The 26,324-nt window shown below is 37.9% G+C and overlaps 1 protein-coding gene and 1 non-coding gene across 2 annotated transcripts in view; one reads left to right on the top strand and one right to left on the bottom strand.

Moving 5' to 3' along the window:
* Positions 1-17,349, bottom strand: part of LOC126975622 (phosphatidylinositol 4-kinase type 2-beta) — a 46,391-nt gene extending 29,042 nt beyond the window's left edge. Inside the window, exons 1-2 of the mRNA XM_050823612.1 lie at positions 16,999-17,349; positions 8,466-8,584 (exon numbers count right to left, since the gene is read on the bottom strand). Of these exons, the coding sequence (XP_050679569.1) occupies positions 8,466-8,584; positions 16,999-17,224 (345 nt within the window). The 5' untranslated portion in view covers positions 17,225-17,349. The remainder of the gene's footprint in view (positions 1-8,465; positions 8,585-16,998) is intronic.
* Positions 735-807, top strand: Trnav-cac (transfer RNA valine (anticodon CAC)). The gene has a single exon. It is a non-coding gene; the product is annotated as a tRNA-Val (tRNA).
* Positions 17,350-26,324: the final 8,975 nt, after the last annotated feature.

Below are 26,324 nucleotides of genomic sequence, written 5' to 3'. Positions count from 1 at the left end.
AATGATGTACAGGCTATAATATAGGCAATATTTTATTACTTATAAAACTATCGCGTGAATTATACTTTATATGGCAAAACAACGTTTGCCGGGTCAGCTAGTTTTTAAAAAAATTATAATTATTTATAAACATCGTATAAACTAATATTTATAATTAACTAGGTGACCCAGCAAACTTTGTGTTGCCATATAAAGTAAAAAGAAAAAATCAAGAATTAAAAAATTTGGGGTATAAAAAATTTATGACGACTGATTCCCAGACCTATCAAATATTAAATCGTATATAAAATCTACCAACTATAGGTAGCTAAAATTATGTTTGTTTTACCTCCTGAGAAAGATAGAAAGCTATAAAGATTCTAATTAGTTATTCATTTTAAACTATTCTTTCAATTTGATTTCTGAACGACGGGGGACACATCAAAGGAAAAGCAATATTGTTGGTTTTATTTCATTCTGAAAATTTTCATATTTATTCACCTTTTAAACCTTCTCTGGACTTCCACAAATAATTCAAGATAAAAATTATTCAAATCGGTCCAGCCGTTCTCGAGTTTTAGCGAGACTAACGAACAGCAATTCATTTTTATATAAACTTGTACTTGCACGAAGCTTCCTTAATTTTTAAATTATGTGGGTCCATTCTCGCTATCCTCCTTTGAGCGCCAACTTAGTAGGTACATGATACGTGAAAGACGTTCAGTCCGAACTCAAATTTCAACCTCATGCATATCGTTTCCGTAGTGTAGTGGTTATCACGTGTGCTTCACACGCACAAGGCCCCCGGTTCGATCCCGGGCGGAAACAATGTTTATTTTGTAATTTTATTTGTTATTTAATTAAGTTTTATAAATCTGGAAAATCTTTACAAAATTTCTCTTGTTTAACAATTTCTTTATTGTATTGGTAAATATTTAAGATAGAAAACCATATCTTTCGATGCATGCTATTGTAACAATAACACTACGAATAAACACTATTTAATAATGTTTTAAAAACTGTACACTGCTGAAGTGACAAATAAGAAACGATTTAATGTATCCTTCACACCAAATAAGTAAATTAAACTTAAAATTCACTTAACCCCGCAAAGGAACACATATTATGTACGCTTATTGTGAAAACTATAAAATATAATAATATTATAGCTCGACAGAATATTGATAAGCAGTAATTAATAACGTAAACAATACGACATTTTATATAATATACAGTAGTATATTCTGTGCGTTACAAATGGTAAACAAAAGTTAATTATAACCTAACTAGCTCACCCGGCAAACGTTGTTTTGCCATATAAAGTATAATTCACGCGATAGTATTATAAATAATAGCCTATGTGTTATTCTGGTGTGTAAGCTATATTATTGTAAAGTTTCATCAAAATCCATTCAGTAGTTTTTGCGTCAAAGAAGTTCAAACATACATCCAGACATACAAACTTTCACATTTATAATATTAATTAAACCTAATAACTAGCGAAACGCCTAGGCTGAACTCTAGTGTAACTCAGAAATAAAATACGTGAAAAAGTTACTGAATTTGGGATTTCCTACACAAATAAAATTGAAAAAAAAAATATTTTGAACGATGCGAGACTAGAACCTCTCGTGTTCCGTGCGGGAGCTCTTCCCAGCTGAGCCAACCGTTCGAGTGACGTATCGTTTATAAATCTTGTATACTTTGTTCAACTCTCGGGTTGTGGCTTCATCTACAGGGTATATAAGGTTATCAACTTTACAGTTGATAACCTTATATATATATATTTTACAGTTTATCAACTGTAAAGTTGATCCTGTAGATGAAGCGACAACCCGAGAGTTGAACAAAGTATACAAGATTTATAAACGTATATCGTAGATTTATAAATATATATTTGCATATTAGGAAATTGAATTGAGATAGAGAGTTCTTGCAAATCTGAATTAATTTCAGTTTTTATTTGTGTAATTAATCCCAGAAATTATGGTAATCACTTTAAAAACAACTAATTGTGGAAGGCTTCTTTGCACAGGATGCCGGCTAGATTATGGGTACTACAACGGCGCCTATTTCTGCCGTGAAGCAGTAATGTATAAGCATTACTGTGTTTCGGTCTGAAAGGCGCCATAGCTAGTGAAATTACTGGGCAAATGAAACTTTACATCCTATGTCTCAAGGTGACGAGCGAAGTTGTAGTGCCGCTCAGAATTTTTGAGGTTTTTCAAGAATCCTGAGCGGCACTGCATTGTAATAGGCAGGGCGTATCAAGTACCATCAGGCATCAGCTGAACGTCCTGCTCGTCTCGTACCTTATGTTCATAAAAAAAAATTGTTACTGGCATCGATTATAAAGAATTTCTTTCTTAACAATGCTTGCACGTGAGGTTTATGGGGGTATATTCCGTAAGATTGGTTTATGGCTTCACTTAAAAAATAAATATTATGACAAATTAAGTTATAATGTTTACAAAACTCGTAACATATTTACTCGAACAAGTGGTTTTTATAGTAACAAAACTAGAAACAGTGAATTGCTTTTTTAATAATGCCTACTTTCTAGAAGGCTCCGTTAAATATGAAAAGGGTTGACGGAGCTGTTAAAATTATCAATGTCTTGAAGTTTGACAACTCTCGTCATGTACGTTGCTGCACGATATGACGTCTGACAATTTGAGGGTTATGCCCTTATAAATACATTAATAAATATATCTTAAGGCGGGAGAGTAAGTAGAAAACACGCAAACATGGTGTTTTAGACAAGTTTTGTGGTGCATGTATAGCATTTCGAGCTATGAACACTACTTAATCCTGTTACACATATCCTTAAGTCTTATTTGTAGGTTGCTAATGCTTGCTGTTGGTTATAGTTAACACTGCCGAGCTTTTTTCTACCACTTTTCTTTGAAGTTAAACAAGTTTTTTGGCATGGCGTGACGCATTTTTTTGGTACTTCTCTCAGAAAAGTTATTCTTATAGCTTGTACTTTTTTGTGTAGGTTCATTTATTCAGATTAGTAGTGAATAACGAGGATTGTAAGCATATAATCTGTTTTCCACGCAAGAATTTTGAAAATATTGGCTTTGTTACATATATGGCGGGCCGGCAGCGGTGACCTCATAGTGTATTTCTTGTATGTCACTGAACTCTTCCTAGACGGCTGGACCGCTTTTGATGAAAATTTTTATGTAAGTTCAAGAGGATTCGAGGATGGTTAAGAGTCACAAATGAACTACCTCCTAAGCGGCTAGACCGATTTTGATGATATTTTTGTGTGTTCCAGTGAATTTGAGATTGGTGTGTGTCTTTAGGTGGATTCGAGAATGGTTTAGATTCACAATTAAACTACCTCCTAAACGGCAGGACCGATTTTGATGATTTTTTTTGTTTGTTTCAGTGAATTTGAGATAGGTTTAGATTCTCAATTCCGTCCATATAATATAATTCTCCTGCTCATGTGTATGATAGTGAACTCCTCCTAACGGCTGGAGCGATTTTTCAAATTTAAGACGTGTGTACAGGACAACGTCTGTTGGGTCCACTAGTATAAATGTATTTTTGTACATGGGCTGTCGATAAAAAAGCTATTATTGTTTTGAAATATTACAAAAAAAGTAAGACAAGTATGTACGTAGACTACAAGTTTGTTACAAGTCGTATAAATAGATAATATGAGTTTTAATGTATTTCTGCGCGTTTTGAAGATAGCAAATATTGTTGTGTTAAAAATAACTGGAATAAGTTGAATAAAGTTTCAAAGCCGCTTATGTTATAAGAATTGAGAAATAACATACAGAAAGAAAAGTAGAATACTAAGTAGGGTTCCGTGCAAAAAAAAAATGAAATTCTACTGTTAAATGTAGGAAATAAATGATGTTCTGCTGTTAAATCGAGGATTTAATCAAATTCTATTGTTAAATCTAGGAAATAAATTAAATTCAACTGTTAAAACTAGAAAATAAACCTACGCGGGCAAAGTAGCGGGCGCCCACTCGTATATGTATGAGATATAGGGAGTACCTACATATTTTGTACTCAAGCAGATTATATTAATTCCAATGAACATTCGACGTAACTTGATTATAACAGTGTCAAGGGCAGGCTATAAATATTTTAAACACATATTATTTTACACATAAGTCATTTAAGAAAGTTAAAAAGCCAATCTGTAAAAAAATTACTCTGTTGGCGCAGTAAGTAAAAGTCAAAGTTTTTATTTGCATAAACACGTTAGATTGATGTTACATAGATCTAATATATAAAATTCTCGTGTCATGGTGTTAAACTTTAAACTCTTCCGAAACGACTTGACTGATTCTTATGAAATTTTGAATGCATATTAGGTAGGTCTGAGAATCGGACAACATCTTTTACATTTCTTTTTATTTTGTTTGATTATGAGTCAGCATTAAAAAATACATACAACTTCAAATTTTCACCCATCTACGATCAACAGTTACTTTTGTATCGCGATTTTAATATCGGCAATACAACGTTTGCTGGGACAGCTAGTTAATATTATAAAATACATGTTTGCCACAATTATGACGGGCAAATTTTACAAAATACATTTCTAAATCATTAGATACAATACTATCAGTCAATAATGTATACTACAAAGAGTATGTCAATACTAAGTAATAAGGGACTGCCTCAGTAAAAATTGAAATTAGGTTTAGTATGAAACGTGCAGTGATTTGACATAAGTTTAAGAAATAGTAGTAATTACAGTATCGCTATTGGCCACGAAGTATAATCCGGCTGAGTTTAAAAGCGAACAGTCGCTTGAAATGTAGTGGAGTTCAGCTACCTCTTTTTTTACAAGATTTTAGCCGTCATCTGTCAATGACTGCATGTTTCATACAAACGAGGGAATCGCTTTTTTCTTAAAGTTTCGCTAGGCTACAACCCGGTTACATATTGTCTCTGGAGTTTACGTCGATGACGTCACATCGATTTGTTACGGTGTGCAAAACAAGCATCACTTGGGCATTATTATCAGTGAATAAACTACGATTTATCTTCTGTACTTTTGATTGATGTAAAGTTGTTGCGTTGTGATTAATATTATTATAATGATGAAAAAATCAATGAAAGAGACTGGATTAAGTAACAAAGGTATTTATAGCAATAGCAATGACAGTACAATATTGTATATTTCATTAAAAAGAGCGCAAAAGAAAGAATGCTGGGAGTTTCTTGCGCCGCTTCCTATCTCTCAGAGCGCCATTTCCAGGGAGATCCCGAGATTAAAAATAAATAGGCTTTACAAGTGGGAAGGCCGCTGTTGGCACTAATGGGTTTTTTAAATCATTTTAATTTTACGCACAATAAAATAATTTTGTTTCATTCTGCCAAGTCTCATTTGCCCAGTAATTTCATTAGCTACGGCGCCCTTCAGACCCAAACACAATAATGCTTTACATTACTGCTTCACGGCAGTAACAGACGCCGTTGTGGTACCCATAATCTAACCTTCATCCTGTGGAAAGGAGGCTGCCACTGGTACATTTGGGAATTATATTTTAATAGATGAGTAGAAAAATCTAATAGATTAGTAACTTGTTACCCGGGCTGAAAACGAAACTGAGTACGGTAGAAACTAGTGCGCTGAAATGCTAGTAGGGAAGATGTTGTACTTACTCGGGGCCGCGCGCGTAAGTACTTGACCGCTGGTCTTCCTGCTGAGCTTGATCGATACCCACTAGGTCAGGATTTTACATCATCTTCTGGACGTACGAGTTAGGTTTTAGTAATGTTAAATGTTGCAGGAGTACACTACGAATGGTATCTATCATAGATCCGTAAACATGTATAGTGAAAAAGTATGCGCGCCGTGTACATATAACAATTACTAACTACAAAGCTGTGGAATGAGCTTCCTTGTGCGGTGTTTCCGGGACGATACGACATGGGTACCTTCAAGAAAAGCGCGTACACCTTCCTCAAAGGCCGGCAACGCTCTTGTGATTCCTCTGGTGTTGCAGGAGAGTCTGGGCGGCGGTGATCACCTAACACCAGGTGACCCGTACGCTCGTTTGTCCTCCTATTCCATAAAAAAAAAACAAAAAAAAAACACCTTTTACTTATCTAAACAAAACCAAAAACCTCCCAAGTCAATTTTATATGTGTAATTAATCCCAGAAGCGCGAGTCGCACTCGCCCATGACGGGTTCCGTAGTAGCAAGTAACTGTTACTTGCTTAGTAACATGATATAAAAGTTCTTGTAGTTCGTTGTAACGATTTATGACGTATTAAAAAAAACTACTTAACCAATTTTCGGTTGAAGTTTGCATCGTAATGTATAGAAAATTTATTGAATTAGGCGTTACTTTGCGGAAATCCATAATTATACAAATGATTTAGGTTTTCTTCACGAGACTCGTGCCAGATTTTGGCGAGACAACACGTCCTGAGGATGCCTCGTGTAGAGGCGAAACACGTGTCGAATTGTTTTAAAAACAAATATTGGCGGAATTAACACTTAAGAAAACCTAAATCATTTGTATGGTAATGTATATCATAATATATTTTTTTTAGTTTCTTCATTCTCTTATTTTAGGAACTAGCTGACCCGGCAACCGTTGTTTTGCCATATAAAGTATAATTCACGCGATAGTTTTATAAATAATAAAATATTGCCTATATTATAGCCTGTACATTATTTTGTTCTATTGTCAATAGTTTTTGCAGCGCACGCAAAAATAGGTTTTCGATTTTACACCTTGTGTTACAAAATAGCAATTTTATTACGGATCGCTAATTTAAAAAAAAACAGCCTATAGCCTTCCTCGATAAATGGACTACCCAACACTGAAATAATCATTCAAATCGGACCAGTAGAACCAGAGATTAGCGCGTTCAAACAAACAAACAAACACTGCAGCTTTATAATATTAGTATAGATTACGGGGGAAGACATATTTTACCACTGTGGAAGTGTCTCTTGCGCAAACTTGAGTTCAGTTTAGAAAAAAATTATATTAGAAACCTCAATATCATTTTTTAGAGACCTATTCATAAATATCTTTAGTAAGACCTATCTCCCCACAATATAACAATTATTCAAAAAGAAAAATCACCTTGTACTTATCTAAACAAAACCAAAAAAGCGACGAACTCAATTTTATATATTATGTGTAACTAACTGACCCAGCAAACTAAGTAATAAAAAAAAATTAGGGTGTAAAAAGTAGATGCAACCGATTCTCAGACCTACCAAATATATCGTACTACAATTATTGTATTCGATTGCCATCTTGCAACCCTATAGCGGATTTGTGGATGGAACAGAATAATATAAAAAACGCGATGCAAAAATAGGGTTTGATATCATTTTTTAAAGACCTTTTCATAAATATCTATAATAAGACCTATCCCCTCACGTATGGGTTTGATGAAAAAAAGAATTTGAGTTTCAGTTCCAAGTATCCCCCAAAAATTTAATGTTATTTTTCTATTTTAGTGTGAAAATGTCAATGCGGCTCACAGAATACAATATCTACTTACTAAGTTTCAACAGTATTGTTCTTATAGTTTTGGAAAAGACATGACGAATCTATAAGGGTTCCGTTTTTTGCCATTTGGCTACGGAACCCTAAAAAGATTTTTATAATGTTTTTGATTGTGCACGTGATTTTTTTACTCCATAATATCATAATCAAATAATTTATTGCCGGCGGGTGTTTTACCCCCTTATTCATAATAGTCTGCTAACTTAAAGCATTGCTAATTCTCACTCTGTCTTCTTCTATTGACCTAAGTCAGAATGAGAAAAAACACTCCTTAGCGTCTGTTTAAAGTTAGCGGACCATTATGAATAAGGGTTTGTTAATGTTTAGATACCACCAAATAAGTCCGATAATCGTTCGTTGATAGTTGACGCTAAGCGCTAAGAGCGATAATTGCAGGACCAATAAAATAGTGAGTGGGATGGAAACAGTTACGTGAGCGATAGAGACAAAACATGATGGAGTATTGAACTATTGACAAAAAAATTAAACTGTCGAATATTATTAATATCAATTAAAAAAAACGACATAATAAAATATTAGATGAAATAACCAAGAACGAGGGTACTTCAAGCAATTATGGGTTGATGTTATAGTTTTGATCACACTAGCACTTTAAGGAAAGTTTACTTAAGATATTAACCGGTCACTTTCCCAAATTCAGAGTAAAATGCAATTCCTAAATCTAGGGCTTCTATAAAACATATATCTCATGTTACCAGTGGCAAAAAAGCCCTTCTATTATAATAAATAGTGGCAAGTGTGAGCAAATACGCGATAGCGGCAATACTCTTCCCTCAAACGTAAACATTATCCCCCTTATTCATAATGGTCCACTAACTTTAAACAGCCGCTTAGGAGTGTTTTTTCTCATTCTGACTTAGATTAATAGAAGATGACAGAGTGAGAATTAGCAATGCTTTAAGTTAGCAGACTATTATGAATAAGGGGGTATATCGAAATTGGTGACTCACCCCTCCTGGATTCTTAACGAAGTAGGAACCACTCGAGCCCTGGTATATTCTCTCCGGGAATATACCATTGTCGATGGCAACTTCTGCTTGCCACACCAGCTCACTGAACTGTGGGTCATCTGAAACAATAAATGAATTTAGACATTCCATCTGCTTTGGGTGACGAGCGCAGCCAGATACAATCGGTGGAGTAACTCGTATCGCAGTATGGTACGCCCTATAGTAATTTCGTGAAGCCATACGGCATAGATCACGTGATGGGCAGAATATGCCATTTAACATCAGAGGGACTGACTCCTAATTTCGTCAATGCAAAAAAATCATGTAAGAAAATATCAAGATCTGTAATAAAATATTTGCCAAAAATAATACTCGTATAAGCAATATCAGTTATTTATTTGCAATAACTGTTTAGTCAAGTTCTGCGGTAATATTGTTTTTTATTTTTTTTATCAGAATATAAATGTGCGTCGAGCGCAAAGTAATCTGATTTTTACACAACTATATCTCTAACAATCATGTTAGCTGAAGCTGTAGTATATTGGTAGTTTACTATTTTTTTTTTGTCAAAAAGGGATTGTGTAGGCTAAGAGGCCGTAGGTCCCATCGAATATTGCGACCCTTTAGGATCTATTGCGCCCTTTGCTTCTGAGAGAGGAGGCTCGTATAAATTATGTTGACAAAGATGTAGTGGTTCCTCTCAGATATTATCAATAGTTTCCTCATTTTTATGTGGAACGCACTACACTTGTTCCGGGTGTGTCAAGGTCCTCTTCGCGACAACTATACCTGGGATTCTCATTATGACTATACTAGCAGACCCGGCAAACGTTGTGTGGACATTGCTTTATTTATCTAAAATAAACGTAGCCTAAGTTACTCCTTATTACATCAGCTACCTGCCAATAAAAGTCGTCGGATTAGCCGGAACAAACAGACAGACAGACAAAAATGTTATATTGGAGTATGTACCGTATATATATTCATAATATACATTTAGTAAAAAATAGTTATTTCAATATTACAAACAGACACTCTAATTTTATTAAAATGTATAGATAATTCACACAATATTTTTATAAATTATAGCCTATATGTTATTCTGGTGTGTAAGCTATATTATTGCAAAGTTTCATCAAAATCCATTCAGTAGTGTTTGCGTTAAAGAAGTTCAAACATACATCCAGACATACAATATTAAATATTATGGACGTATATATAACTATGTTTGTTTCGCTAAGTGATTACACTTCTTACAACTACCTTCTCTAAATTAGTATCTGTAAAAAGAGAATATTTTATCAGAGTATAAGTCGAGACAAGTGTATCTCGACCTAAATCGCTTTCCTCTCGAATTCGGGACAAATGTATTGGCTGGTACTGTTAATGTGAACTAAATAAGGTGTGTATGTGTGTGTGTGCCTCATCAATGATCAATATTGTCTCATCTCGGGCAGTCCCTGAATCTACCATTCCTATATTTACACTCTACATATGTATCTAGGTGGTGACCGGTGGGCTTCACTTCACCTAAACAAATGCATAGGTATATATGTACATAATATGTATAAACAATTTGTTATGTTTTTAAGTGATAACCCTCACTTCTAGGGTTAATACACAAATAAAATTTTATGAACGATGCGGGATTCGAACCCACGAACTCCGGCGTTCGAGTACCGCCTCGTTATAAAATTCTGTTTGCTTTGTTCAACTCTCAGGTTGTGGCTTCATCTACAGGATCTACTTTACAGTTGATAACCTGCTCAACCCCAATATTTGCATATTAGGAAATTGACTTGAGATGTCGCTCTTGTAAATCTAAACAATTTGTTATGTTTTTAAATGATAACCCTCACTTCTAGGGTTAGTATTATAGGAGGTCAAAAGAAAAAATTTTGTTTTTCAAATTTTATTTGTGTATAATATGTATAACAAACAAAACAAAATATCAAAATTTAAATTATTTTTATTGCATAGACATTTGTAGAAGTTAAAAAATATTAAGGGTTATAAAAACTATTATTACATTATTTACTGACCGATTTTAATAAAATTTGCACACAAAATTAGACGGCATTGCATGCTCGAGGCAACCAAATACATGCAACGTCGAGGGAGACTTGGTATTTTTCAGGTTGAGACGACATTAGAAGTTCCAACATGGCATCTACGTCTGTGAGCCACATGGAAGATTCTATCAATTGGGATAGGGAATACCTAGTATACATATAATATACGGCTAATGCTGCTTGGACATAGCCCATGGATAATCCGCTTCTTAATCACTAATAGGTATGGGAACTGTACCTACACACACGCGTCGATGCGAAATTAGTCCTTAGCGCGTAGACTAGATGAAAAACAAAAAAATCGTATGTGCCTGCTCCCCTCAAAACCGGAACATTTTCGTTCCTTACAATCTCGGTTCACTGTACAGTTATTACACAGAGTACCTACTGTTATGCGTGTGTGTGTGTAGGTGTTATGCGTGTGTTTGAGTCGTGCGTCATCAATGTGGAATAATTGTGCAACAATCAGTTGTAAACAATACTATCTACCTATACATGTTTATACATAGGTGTAGATACCACATCCTGGCATACTTCTCGGCTACTTCCACTCACATGAATAATTTTCAGTTATTATATATTCTTTCTTATCTATTAACGGGAACTTCCACATGATGTCCTTACATCCAAAGGTTCCTTAACCTTGAGCTTCCGCGATATTTTAACGCAAATTTTAACGTCTCGACTGTAGTTAGTAATTAGTAACTAGTTGTTATGGCAGATCCATTACCATCTTTTGCGAATAATGAGGCATCCTCAGGACGTGTTGTCTCGCCAAAATCTGGCACGAGACTCGTGTAGAGGCGAAACACGTGTCGAATTGTTTTAAAAACAAATATTGGCGGAATTAACACTAAAGAAAACTTAAATAATTTGTATAATTATGAATTTCCGCAAAGTAACGCCTAATTCAATAAAAGGTACTAATAAAGTAATGATTAAAGTTTTCTTTAGTGTTAATTCCGCCAATATTTAATTTAAAAGAATTCCACACGTGTTTCGCCTCGACACAAGGCATCCTCAGGACTTGTTGTCTCGCCAAAATCTGGCACGAGATTATATATAATTGGCGGAATTAACACTAAAGAAAACTTAAATCACTTAATTAAATAAATAAAAACTGTTGGTATATTTGATCCCAAAATCGAGAGAGATCAGTTCAAACTAACAAATTGTTTAAGAAAACTCAAGGTCAAAGATTGATCAAGATGTTTCGCAACTTTGTCCTAAATACACGAAGATCTTCGACTTGCGGTTGATAAAGTATCTACTTGGTATACTCAAGGGTACTTCTGTGGTATTCTTAATGCTATCAAATTGCATGCTAAGTATGAACTACCAAAGAAATATTTGCGATGCATAAATTCTCTCGATCGTTTTTATCATTTTACCTAAAATTTAATTGATTTATACAAGATGTGCACTTGTTGTGTCTATTGTCTGGGGTAAAAGGGATAGCATGAAGCGTCCATCGTACACGAAACGGGCCCAGCTCGATCTTCGTCACCAATGTGTTTTTAGTTTTATTCGACGGTATATAACGGTCGCCAATTGATTGATTCCTCTAGTTTTACAAGTCAAATCAAATCAAAATCACTATTCATTAAAATCAAATAAATGACTCTTATGAATGTCAAATGATAGATTTATTACTATTTACCATCACGTCGGAAAACGTTGAGCTTTAATGTGAAGCAATTATTAAATCTACATTTTTACCTTTATCATTTTACAAATTCTTTTTTTTTGCAATCTTATACTATACCGGAGCTGACTTCTAAGATTGTTGTACCTGATATTTGTAAGATACACAATAAAAGTATTGAGTAACAACTTAAAAAGAATTGGCATATTATGTTGATAGATTGTATGCCAGGAGAATGTTCTAGAGGCATACCATAAAAATGTCCCTGCAACTAGGAACCTTATGTCGAGATGTGCAGTAAGTTTCTTCATATAATGAAAATTTAATGATGTTCATTTCATATTTTTCCAGACAGAGGAGCTTCAAGCGCATTGATGTATAATTGGGCCCCATAAACCTGTCAACACACATTTCTCAGTCACAGTTTGGAGTTCCTCACTCTGATACACCGGCACTGGCACCAACACAAAGTCTAGGAAGTCCATCTCTCTAATTAACATGGACTCACAACTATAAATGGTAGAAACTTCCCTGAGAACAAATCTGAATAAACAACACACATTCAGATGATCAGGATTGTTCTTTTTGACTAACTGAGTGATTTGCTTTAAAAGATTTCTCATTTCAGGATTTGATTCATTCAAATAGAAAACCATATTACTAAGATGCTAAGAACTGTATCCAATATACCGCCATAGTTAGATACCTGATATTCAGTCAGAGTGAGTAGTACTACTGTTGTTATTTATTTTGATGATAATAAGGGACGCGACGAGCAAGACGTTCAGCTGATGGTAATTGATACGCCATGCCCATCACAATGCAGTGCCGCTCAGACAGTTAAAAAAAATATATTTTAGATAAGTATATATAATATAGTGATACCATCTTGTAGGATAGTACATATGTGAATCCATCGGTTTTTTAAAGTTACAAATTAATTATTTTGGTCTTCAATATTTTGATATACATAGTGCTTATAATAACAAGTATAGCTATGGGCCAAGTCTGAAGTAAACAAGTTTTATTTATGACACATTCGTATGAAGAACAAAAGATAAGGCTATTGGAATACAGATGAGAAAAGTACATTTGTTGATATTGTTTAACTGATCTATAATATAATATGTTAATGATATAAATAAATCGCTCCTATAATTAGCCCCGGGTTCAATCCTTGCCCGCCACATACCGTTTTTCAAATACACATGTATATTTATACTTTACTAGCTGACCCAGCAAATGTTGTATTGCCATCATAGTTAACAACTGAAGTTAATCTACCAACTATAGGTAGCTAAAATTAAGTTTGTGTTTTACCTCCTGAGAAATTTGGACAGATACAAAGATTCTAATTAGTTATTCATTTTAAACTATTCTTTCAATTTGATTTCTGGATGATGGGGGACACATCAAAAGAAAAACAAAATGTGTGTGTGTTTCTTTTAATTCCAAACATTTGCATATCTATTCACCTTTTATACCTTCTCTGGACTTCCACAAATAATTCAAGACCAAAATTAGCCAAATCGGTCCAGCCGTCCTCGAGTTTTAGCGATACTAACAAACAGCAATTCAGTTTTATGTATAAAGATAATGTCGGAAATGCACCTGTTTTGCACTTAATGCTGTATACATTATCCATCCATGTGTAGCTAGTTCACTTGTTAGTGTCTGATGCTCTGGGTATGTGTTAGAATACAATCACTCAAAGGATGTTAAATCATACCCAGACTAAAAGAGTTGGCCAATTCGTTCAAATAGACCCATTTACAAGTAGTGTGGACAATTTATGTGAATACTATATGTGAAATTTGAGAATTAATAATAATAAACAACAAATTATCTAGCCTCAAACTAGGCCTAGCCTATATGAGGCCTTTACAAACGATAAAATATTTTTTTTTGCAAAGTACTAAACTTGGAAACCACTCCAACAAACATATTATAAGTATTCTATATTAGTGTCCAATAGTTGGCTCTGAAGACTGACATTTTCACCTTCTGAACCATTGGTAACCACCTAGTTAATATCAAAAACGTTAACACCACTGGGATTAACGCCAGGCTGAGGTGGTTGAGTTAATACAATACAACCTGTGGGAGATGGCACTAAGATATTATGACAGCAATATTTATTTTAGGCTATGTAGCACAATAATAGATTAACCTATACCTACACTACTTTTTTTTATAGAAAGGGAGGGTAATCAGTGTGGTGTTAAGTGATCACCGCCACCCACATTCTCATAAAACTCCAGAGGAATAACACGAGCATTGCTGGCCTTCAAAGGAAAAGCTTCCTGAAGGTACTCATGTTGAATAGCCTCCAAATCATCACACAAGTAATCCATACACGATCAAAGACCTTTGCTATATCCAGCCTAACTGCCCGAACTTCTCCCTTCCTACCGATAGCCGCCGTCTATAGTTCCGCCTTTTTTCTACCTTTCTGATTGTGTAACCTCATTCCACAGCTTTGTAGTACGTGGAAGAAAGATGGTGGGGATGATATCCTAATTTGTGGCATGTTGTTCGAAGTGGAATTCGCCAGCAGGAATCAGGTGAAACTGCTCTCCGGAACACTCCCCATGATAAATGCATTTAAAAAATATTTATATGCACTCCAAAGGTATAAGTAAAAGGACCATCAATGTCCTCCATACTAAATGATGTTAGAATATACATGTGGAGAGTCTATTTTGATTGACGAACATGAGTACAGACAGACTTGGAGTGATATTGTAGTGTTTGACCATTAGATGAGGGTATGGAGCTGACATTCATCATTCACTTTCCATTTTCACACAGTGTCACACACACTTTGTGGACACCCCCTATCAACTGAAAAACTAATACAAATTATGAAATGTACCCAATGATATATTTCTTTTTCGGAAGAATAAAAAGAACATAGTTGTCCTTGTTATATAGATGTTTCAAGACTCAATGAGGGAAATACACTGGCACCCATACCACAATCTGTGTTAGCTGTGTTTAGTTAAGCAGACCAGAAAGCCTACAATGAACTCTCATGGGGATTCAATTGACAACCTAAAATGAACTGCTTTGCTATTTCATGCCACGACATCATTAGAACTATCCAATTTAGTAAGACGTCAAATCAAGTCAGAAATTAAATCGCAAACTGTTTTAGTTTGTTCAATCATTTGTACCATGAAGTAATATTTCCACCAAAACTGGATAGCTTATGTGTCAAAGTGAGCAATTCAAAAAAAGTTGCTACTTTCTTAGCAGAATAGTGAAAACATACATGTACAGAAAGGAAAAATTTAAAAAACAAAGCACACAAGATTTTATGACGATACATCACTCGAACGGTTAGCTCAGTTGGTTAGAGCACTGACACAGAACGCCAGAGGTCGTAGGGTTTGAGTCCGGCATCATTCATAAAATTTTGTTTGTGAATTATTCCTAGAAGTGAGGGTAATCACTTTAAAAACATAACAAATTGTTTAGATTTACAAGAGTGACATCTCAAGTCAATTTCAATCAACTGTAAAGTAGATCCTGTAGATGAAGCTACAACCTGAGAGTTGATCAAAGCATACAAGATTTTATGACAATATGTCACTCTAAACTTATCACTTTAAAACATAACAAATTGTTTGGTTTAATCAGTTCAATTTTACGAAAACACCTAAACAAACCTTTAATTTGTAATTCAAAGATCTATAATATATGTAATTATTTATAAGTACTAAATTATTATTATATTATTACTATTATTTAATAAGTACTAAAAAGGTCTTAATGGTTTATAATTTGACACTATAAAGTTTAGGTACCTAAACTGGAATTGAATCGCAATTAAAAGTTGATGGTGAACCTTCAGATGTTTAGTGGTTAGTTAAACTCTACGCCCTACAAATATAAAGAGTCTCTGGCTGAGCGCCTAGCATTGTTGACTCTCGTGTGAGAATCTCTGTTGAAAAACGCAGCATGAACTAATTTCTTTTCAGTTTCGGTGAAGTTGACACTCACTACGGGCTGGTGTAGTAGACAAAAAGAAAATAGTAAAAAAAAAATTAAATGCAGCACCTTCCATACAAACAAATCTAAATTTATTTGAATATTTTGCTAATTATCATATCAAATATTACTATTATTGAAGTACAGTTTAAAAAAAAACAATTCCATAGTTCTCTATAACTCAAAATTGTGTCTATATTATGTCTTAGCTATTATTGTATTTAACTACTGTGCCTACAAGCCTGAAAAGCCATAGAAATGTAGCATATGGCTGCTTATTTTTAATCTTGTACTAACGTACTTTTTAAACTTAAATTTCATTTAGATAAGCACAAATGCATGTAACAACCAAAAACTTACTGCAGTTAAAAGAAAATTCCATTTCTTAGGATATTCAATTTTTCATTATATCTTTAGAAAACTCCAAACTATCTTACAGTTCACTGAAAATTGACATAATGACTTCTGTAACTATATTCACATCATAGATTTTTCAGTAATGTGTAAGCATAAAGACAACAACCTGAAGTTCTCACTAATTGAACCTAGAGATTAGTTGATCATGTTTCTATTATTTATCGAGTAATTAGTTTAAAAACATAATTACAAGGAAAGCTGAGGAATATGTCAAGGTGAAAATTATTGCTTCATATTTTCGAATACAACCAGCTTGTTAGAAGACTAATGACCCTTGAATAAGATAATAAATGATAAATACTATGAGGGAAATATATTAGACATCAAATAAGCATATGGGAAGGTAGGGAAAACTAGTTCATGAATCACTAATCAAATTCCAATAATGTGAAAACAATATAACTACCTGGGAAATGATTGAAGGAAAGTTCTACGTCTCCGCGGCCGCCAAGCAAAGGCTGCGACTCACGGTTTACTCCCGGAGAATCCACGGTTCCTTCGAATCCAATTTCAGGTACTAAACAAATGTCCTCTGCACTACTTGAAAGTGATACCACGCCGTCATCAGGATGCGTAATTGATATCGTAGATTTTTCGAACTCGAGATTCAACAGAGTCTCTTCCGTACTCATGAGTAATGTTACAAAATAGGCCAATAATGAGCCTCATCTATTTTGTATTGTAAAATTCTTTGTTTCACACTCATTTACACAAACACTGGTCATTCATTGAATTGAAAATAAAGTACTGAAAAGTGACAACTGACAACTGCCAGTGACAGATGACATCTTCTTAATTCTGCAGAATAATCACATCATAATTGACAACATTTGACGCTATGTCACTATAAAGAGTGACAGTGACACTGTTCTAGATCCTTTTTTTTGTGCTCGTTTAGACCAGCAAAGGTCAATCAGCAAATCAACCACAATCCGTCAATTAAATATATTATCTACTAAAATTTGATTTGAGTAGGGGTGATCCAGGTGAAGAGGTTGTCTGTCTTGCGCTCTATAAAGCTAATTTCATCTTCAACTCATGTAAAAGTAAAAAGAAAGTAGTACGTATACTTCAAATAATATTACCGAAATAAGAGAGTAGTTACTCTGACCTGTCAAGAAAGTAATGCCAACCTCAGGGATAGTTTATATAAAAATTGCATTTATAATAATAAATAAGTACTTACCATAAAATATCGTGTTTAGTTACCTTACGACTTCATTTAGATAATTAATATTCTAGAAAAATTCTAAATCCGTAATCCATTACATGAAGACAGAGACATCAATACACTTGGTCTTGGATTGCGAATTGATATAATGAGACAAACATATTCATGTAGGTCAAGGTAATGACACTTATGAAAATCAAATTTACCGCCACTTCGCAAAAGGTTGAGCTTTAATGAGAAGAAGTGGCATGAAACTCAATGCCACTCTTCTTCTTGTTCTTCTTCTTCATACGGGCGCTTTCCGCAACTCGACGTCATATGCGCCTATTTTGCGTGCGGGGGTGGTAGAGGCTACTCCAACCAGCCAAGCTCCTCCAAGAAGTCACCCAACCTCTTAACGTCGCGGAAGACTTCCCGAAGAGCGCCTGGTGACCCCAGGTGCTTCGCCCTGTAGTTTGCCACTTCACTGCATTCCAGCAGAACGTGAGTGGCTGTTTCCTCTGCCCCCAGGCAACCTTTGCATAGAGGGCTTTCCGTGACACCTATATTAAAGAAATGCCTGTTAAAATTGCCGTGACCTGTGGCCGCACATAATATTTATCTTAGTCGACACCTATTAAGTTGTTAGATTTCCCTGGTAAAACGCAAGTCGGCGCAAGGTAAAGCTGCTTTGGCTTGCCTGCACTCCTCAAGGCTATCCCAGTATTGTTGATGTAGTGCTTTTATCTTTTGATCTAAGTGGTTCCTGAACCAACTATGTGGTAGAGGCAGAAAAGGCTCTGGTCCACACGGTTGGGTCTAAGAACCCCTTCTAGCTAGGTGGTCTGCCGCCTCGTTGCCCCTGACCCCACTGTGACCTTTGATCCACTGAAGTGTTAGGTTGTTGTTTTTACCAGCCACCTTATTTAATGCTGAGTGGCATTCAAGTAATAGGCTGGAATTGATTATTTTACCTTGAAGGGATTGTAATACTGATTTGCTATCAGAGAGTGTTCTAATGGAGTGATCTTGAACCTCTCTGGCCAAGATAGCATTGGCAGCTAGCAAAATCCCCATGCATTCAGCCTGGTATACAGTGTTAAGCTTACCCAAGGGCTCGGATATGCTGATATTTAGATCTTCCGAGAAGACTCCCGTACCTGTGCCTGAATACGTCTTCGAAACATCTGTGTAGAGGTCGAGCTCATAGTGTGTAAGGACACTATCGCTCCTTTCCTCGAGCTCTATTCTGTATTTTTTGTCAAAAATGAAAGTCCGCTCTATTTTATCACTAGCTGCTTCCACAAGTGGCATAGCTGACCATGCTTCTGAAAATATGCTAAGATGTCTTACTTTTTCAATTCTCTGTGTTTTCAGATGTTTTAATCTTAGCGCAACCATTGCCGCTTCTTGATCTATGAATAAGTGTAGCGGAGGGATGCTCAGGGCTATTTCTAAGGCGGCGGTAGGAGTTGTTCTCATGCATCCCGTCACCGCACAGCATGCTTGCCTTTGAAATATTTTGTAATTTGGCGATGCAAGTTGTAAGTCTAGTCCTGGTCCACCACACTACACAGCCATAATTGAGCATTGGTTGGAGACCCCATCTCTTTCCAATCATCTTGCGGCATTGCCATAAGGTGATACTCGCAGAGTTGATTTTGTATTCAAGGTGGCTGCTCCAGTTCAGTTTGCTGTCTAGAATCACACCTAGGTATTTGACCTCTTTTGATAACTGTAGTCTTATATTGGAGATAGTGGGCGGTCTGTGGTTCCCTACCAATCTTTTGTTAGAGAAGATTACTACCTGTGTTTTCTGTGGGTTTACAGAGAGCTCATGGTCTTTACACCATTCCTCGACGAGTCGAAGAGCTGCTTGTAACCTATCACATACCATGCTGGCATTATTGCCTGTGTTGCCACTTTTATAAATTGACATATTTTACAGCTTTATCGTTTTACAAATCATTTAAACTATAATATATGTAATGTTACGCAACAAAAACACTCAAAAGGCAATTACTTAAAATATGTAATGCCTTACACGAGTTAGTCAAAAAGTAAATGTAAATTATGACGTAAAAACTAGATTTATTGAGTATAGTAGACGCAACAATCCACACACACCGTAAAAAAATACAAATGTTTCTGTGAGCATTTTATTAGCGATTGTAAAAAATATAATAAATTTAATTTTAAAAAGCATGAATTTAAATCATCATGCCACCAAAAGTATCATTTTGTCGTATCGCTATCGGTCGTAGTCATTTTGATTACGGTAGTTTTCTACTTGAGCCATGTAGCAAAATAGCCCTGTCCAAATTAGAGAAAATCCAGTCTATATGCTTACGAATCATAACTGATGCTATGAAATGTTCTCCCGTCAACGCTCTCCAAGTGGAGTGTGTAGACCCACCTCTTCACCTTCGAAGTCAAAACCTAGCCGATAGATTCCTAACTAACGTAATCCAATTTAGCGCACACTCCCTTCTTGATATTCTGCACTCTATGTCTCTAACTATTCAAACTTCTTTATATTGGTCTCATAAAGATCCACCTCCTTTAATAAATTCTTATACTAAATTTAAAGCCTTTCCAGTTCCCATTTTCTAATCAGCCTTATGCCCAGTCTTTGAAGGAGAATATCAGTCTCTCATTTTCCAACCTAAAATTTTCTTTGACTTTGGAATTACTAAACACTGCCCTGAAGCCAATAGAAAATTCAATTCCATCTTCTGATTGGTCTGATTGGGTGACGTTGTACACGGACGCATCCAAATTATCCAACGATAGCTGGGTCGGGTCTGCAGTTTGGATCCCTAAGTTCCATATAATTTTAAATTACAAAAGTCTCCCGCAGGATTCCATCTTTACTGGCGAATCAATTGCCCTGTCAGAGGCGGTGTCATATGTTGAATCACATAAGATCAACAAGGCTTTAATCCTGTCTGACTCATTAAGCTGCTTGTTGGACCCAACAAAAAATCCTTTCAAATCTTAAACAACTTCACAATTAATTTAAGAACAAAGGCATTCCGTACAGATGTCACATAAACGGAATAGAAGTTGCATTAGCTTGGATACCTTTTTTTTTTTTATGGACTAGGAGGACAAACGAGCGTACGGGTCACCTGTTGTTAAGTGATCACCGCCGCGCATACTCTCTTGCAACACCAAAGGAATCACAGGAGCGTTGCCGGCCTTTAAGGAAGGTGTACGCGCTTTTTTTGAAGGTACCCATGTCGTATCGTCCCGGAAACACCGCACAAGCAAGTTCATTCCACAGCTTTGTAGTACGTGGAAGAAAGCTCCTTGTAAACCGCATTGTGGAGGACCGCCACACATCCAGATGGTGAGGATGATATCCTAACTTGTGGCGTGTCGTGCGAAGGTGGAATTCGGCGGCAGGACTTAGGTAAAACAGCTCTTCGGAACTCTCCCCGTGATAAATGCGGTAGAAGACACACAATGAAGCGACGTCTCTACGCAACGCCAAGTGATCCAGCCGTTCACAGAGTACTGGGTCCCCGACAAATCGAGCTGCTCTGCGTTGCACGCGGTCAAATGGATCGAGCTGATACTGGGGTGCGCCAGACCAGAGATGACAGCAATACTCCATGTGTGGCCGGACCTGCGCTTTGTACAGCGCTAGAATGTGGGCCGGCTTGAAGTATTGCCGTGCTCTATTAATGACGCCCAGTTTCTTTGAAGCCAATTTGGCTTTGCCCTCCAGATGTCCACGGAATTGGCAATCGCTCGAGATTTCGAGACCCAGTATTCCGATACTAGGCGAGGCTTTTAGGGAAGTGTTGTCGAAGAGCGGTGATGCGACAAATGGGGTTTTTTTAGTGGTAAACGCGCAACCTTGAGTCTTCTGGGGGTTAAATTGGACAAGGTTCAATTTACCCCATTCCGCGACCTTCTCAAGAGAGGACTCGATAGAAGACACAAGTTTCTCCTGGCACTGGTCGACGATTTCCCGAGAGAGACGTGCATGGCCCGTGTATACGGCATCACCAGTGCTGTCATCTGCATAGCAATGAATGTTGGAGGTGTCCAACATATCATTAATATGCAGAAGAAACAGCGTAGGAGATAGCACACAGCCTTGGGGCACTCCAGCATTACGGGCTTCGGGTTCGAGCAATGTCCGTCGGCAACGACCTGTATGCTGCGCCCAGTGAGGAAGCTGGAGGTCCACTTGCACAAGCTCTCGGGAAGCCCAAATGATGGAAGTTTAGAGAGGAGCGCCTTGTGCCATACACGATCAAAAGCCTTCGCTATATCCAGGCTAACTGCCAGGCCTTCCCCCTTGCTTTCAATAGCCGCAGCCCATCTATGTGTTAGGTATACCAGAAGATCACCTGCCGACCGACCATTGCGAAATCCGTATTGTCGGTCGTTGATCAACTGGTGACCCTCTAGGTATACCAAGAGCTGACGGCTAATTATGCTCTCCATGATTTTGGAGAGCAGGGAGGTAATAGCAATAGGCCTGTAGTTTGCAGGATCCGAACTGTCTCCTTTTTTTGGATCGGATGGACAAGGGCTAACTTCCATGAGTCAGGGACTACGCCTTTGGAATAAGAGTGCCGGAATAAGCGCGTTAGCACCGGTGTCAACTCAGGGGCACACGTTCTAAGCACGATTGGAGAAATGCCATCCAGCCCGCTCGACTTCCTGACGTCCAACGAAAACAGAGCTCGCCTAACAGTTTTCTGTCTGAACTGTACTTCAGGCATAGAGCTCTGACACCGCGACATGGTCGGCGGTGTTTTTCCGTTGTCATCAAGAGTCGAGTTGGAGGCGAAAAGAGCGCACAGGAGATCGGCTTTCTCTTTTGCCGTATGAGCCAGGGTGTCATTCCTCATGTGCAACGGCGGCATGGACGGCTGGCTGAAGTTACCAAGAGCAGCTTTCGACAACGACCAGAACTTGCGTGTTCCGGTCGGGTAACTGGAAAGCTGCTCGCCAATTTTGACGACGTGCTTAGACTTTGCATGGGCGATTTGCCGCTTAAAAAATCTGGAAGCACGGTTGTATTTCCTCTTAAGAACTGTACAGTTCGGATCCTTTGTGCCCAGCGCCGCAACCCAAGTTTGATACGCCTGTTTTTTACAGTCAGATGCTGCTTTAACTGACGCATCGAACCAGGGCTGTGATCTGCCACCGATCGGTACTACAGAGCTTGGTATAAAAATATCCATGCCCTGTAGTATCACATCGGCTACTGCAACGGCGCAGGCACTAGGATCATCCGAAGGGAAACAAACCCTGCTCCAAGGGTAGGATGCAAAAAAGGAACGCATCCTATCCCAATCTGCTGACTTGTAGTGCCAAACGCGGCGGGTCGCTGGTGGTCTGCGACGTGGGCGTCGTATAGGTACTACACTCCTGACCAGGCAATGGTCGGACGTTCCGAGAGGGGCGTCAACAATGACCTGGTAACCATCGGGATGTGTAGTCAGCAGATGATCTAATAAGGACGGCATGTGGCAATCCAAATCCGGGAGCCGCGTTGGCGACTCAACCAATTGCGACAGATCGTACGCCAATGCAAAATTATGCACAGATCGCCCTGCGTAGTCTGTGGTACGTGATCCAAGCCATTCGGCATTGTGCCCGTTGAAATCACCCAAGACTACGATTTCAGCAGAGGGGATCTGTGCAAGCACGTCGTCAATTGCCGCTTGAACGCAGCCCATGAGATGCTCGGTTACTGCGTTACCACTATGGGACCTGTATACACACGCATAGATGCGGACGCGGTCCTCTAAATCTACGCGGAGCCAGAGAGTGGACAGGTCCTTACCCTCAAAATTGCCGAGACGGCGACAGCAGATATCCTCCCTAACGTACACACATACCCCGGCATGAGGCAAAAAATTGTGCTCAATTTTGTACCCGGGGTACGTTAAATATGACGTATCGCTAGTTCGAGATATCTGCGTCTCCGTAAGGAAACACAAGGCCGGCTTCGCCGTCTCAACGTGGTGGTGGACGGCGATTAAGTTGGAGTGAATTCCCCTGATATTGCAAAAGTCCACGTTGAGTGTGGAGCGGGGTGCCGTGGTGTTACTGCCTCGTTTGTCCTTGGTCATGCGCGGTACTGTGCCCTCCCCAGAATACGAAGGGCAGCCCGAGCTAGAGTGCTCGGGGAGGGATTCTCCGACTCTGGTAGAGCCGGTACCCTCCTGGGGTACTATCTCTTTAGGGACCGCTTCATAATCTTTGTTGGGGAAGGGGGGGGGGGATATGGCCTCCGGTCCTCGACACTAACCTATGCGAATCATAGCGGCACTAGGCCGCTACTTCACGCCGGTATTCTGTGCGAGTGTGGTAATTAACCCGTACGAGTCTGGCCCGATTGTGCTGACGTCAAAAGACGGCTGCGTGACTCTCCCACTTCTAAGAAGCCCGTAGTCGCCTCTTACGACACCCATGGGCCTGGGACTCCCCTATTCTTTTTATGCCCCGGGGAAAGTACAGGGCAAACCTAGCCATCTAGGGATAACTAAAATGAAATTGCAGACTCGTGCGCTAAAGACGCGATTAAGTCTGGAACATTAAAATTTAATTACTGTTTTCCTCGAGATCTACGCGCTATGTCTAAACCCTTTCTGGTTGATTCATGGTAAACCACAAAACAAACTAATGGTAAATTCTATGGTTCTATCCAACCCTTCATCCCCTCTAAGCCCTGGTGCTTTCCTCAAAAAAAAAAAACAAAATAAACTTTTCACTTCTGTCATCACACGACTTCGCTTGGGATTTGTCTGTTCCCCAGTATTTTTGGCCAAGATCCGGGTAAGGGACCATTCTATATGTGAATGTGGCGTTGAGGAAGGTACTCTTGAACATATTCTTTCTATTGCCCTAAATTGTCAATTCCTTTAAATTATCTACCGACGGATATCCCTCGCCCCATCAACATCCTTTTTCTTCTTACTTTATGCCATTCCCCTTTCATAAAGATTCTTTACAAATTTATTTCCCGCAATAATATTAAATTGTAATTTCTATCCTCCTTACTTTCTACGCTTTTTTTTTTTTTGGAAATACTGTTACGTATTTACGCCCCGGAACGGGGCGTAATATGTCGGACTCGAGTGTCCGCGTAAGCGGACGCCCCATACCGACTAAAACCTCCTCTGTGCTGTTAGCAGCCCTGGCTTTCACAGCGAAGTAGGACGTGGGCCGTGGAGGCCGCAAAGACTACGCAACAACAGTCGCGGGGCGTCTCCTAAGGAGACTCGAACCTCAGACCGGCTGTGTGCTTGTGGGAAGGAGAGAGAATGAAAATGAAAATGACGCGTTCGCGATGGTGATGTCGTCATCCGGGTCTACCGTTACGTGTCTGGGACGTCTTATTGGGTTGAGACTATGGTGAAGGGGGGTGTACCCGCATACCTTCCTAACCAAGATGTTGGGATGGTTAGGCGCCTTGTCAAAGAAGCGTCGCGAGATCTCTTTAAAGTGTTGAGCTATCGTCGGAAGCTCTAGGTCGCGGTGAAGGTCAACGTTTCGGATGAACCACGGGGCTCCGGTTGCCATGCGCGTGAATTTATTTTGAACTACTTGCAAACGACGTAAGTAGCTCGGTTGGGTGTGCGCGAAAACGACGCTTGCGTATGACAGTATGGGCCGTACGATGGTTTTGTACAGCGTCACTTTGTGTTTGAGCGGAAGTTTGCTTCGCCCACACACAAGTGGATACTTTCTACGCTTCTATTAGGCACATATTCCCACTTACATTCACACATTTCTCCCTTAAACTTAGATTAGATACTAACAAGGTAGTTAATATTATGGGTGTTTATTACTAACCGTTCTAACTCTTGTTGCCTATTCTTCAGTTCACAAAAAAAAACCACAGCTATATCAACCGATCATTTCCTTTTAAATCAGCTCTTTATATACTTCAATCAGCTAAATAAAAAATAAAAAATGTCTCCACCTTGACGTTAGCCGAATCGACGACATTCAGTCGACGGAGCCAGTTAATATAAAAAAATATGTAATATAATTTAAGCAATTCAAATATCCATCAGTTTAAGCAGGCTGGAGACTGATTATTTCTTTGGATATGTATATGCAGATTAACAATGAAAACTGTAGTTTACACTGTCAATTTGCAAATAAATGAAGTGATCACTCGTTATAAAAGAGTGATGACTGCAGGTCAGACGCCTTAAAGTGACGTTTTCAGAAGGCTGTAGTGCCAGTGTTAGTTGGCCTGAAAATGAAAGCTTTGTCAGCTGTCACTCGCTTTGAAACCTTTCAACTTTTCTTTAATTATGTCACTGCCTACTGGTCATAAAATGGCGACTACTTCTAGCGTTTGCGCATGTGTGTAGCTCTCGTGTTCCATTTTGCATATTTACACTACTAAATCTATCCTTTATGTTCTATGTTGTGACAAAATTAAATAACTAACTCTACGCGCAATTTCAACTTGGTAGAAAATTGCAATACCTACATAAAATAGTAGAGTTAGTTATTTAATTGCACCACAACATTAAAAATTAATTTTATAATTTCGAGCATATATATAGTTATTTTCGGGGCCAATCTCCAGATGG

The sequence above is a fragment of the Leptidea sinapis genome, chromosome 36 (genome assembly GCF_905404315.1).
Source record: "Leptidea sinapis chromosome 36, ilLepSina1.1, whole genome shotgun sequence".
In the NCBI taxonomy this organism is placed as follows: domain Eukaryota; kingdom Metazoa; phylum Arthropoda; class Insecta; order Lepidoptera; family Pieridae; genus Leptidea; species Leptidea sinapis.
The sequence above is the reverse complement of the archived record's forward strand: the minus strand, read 5'-3'. Positions and strand labels throughout refer to the sequence as shown.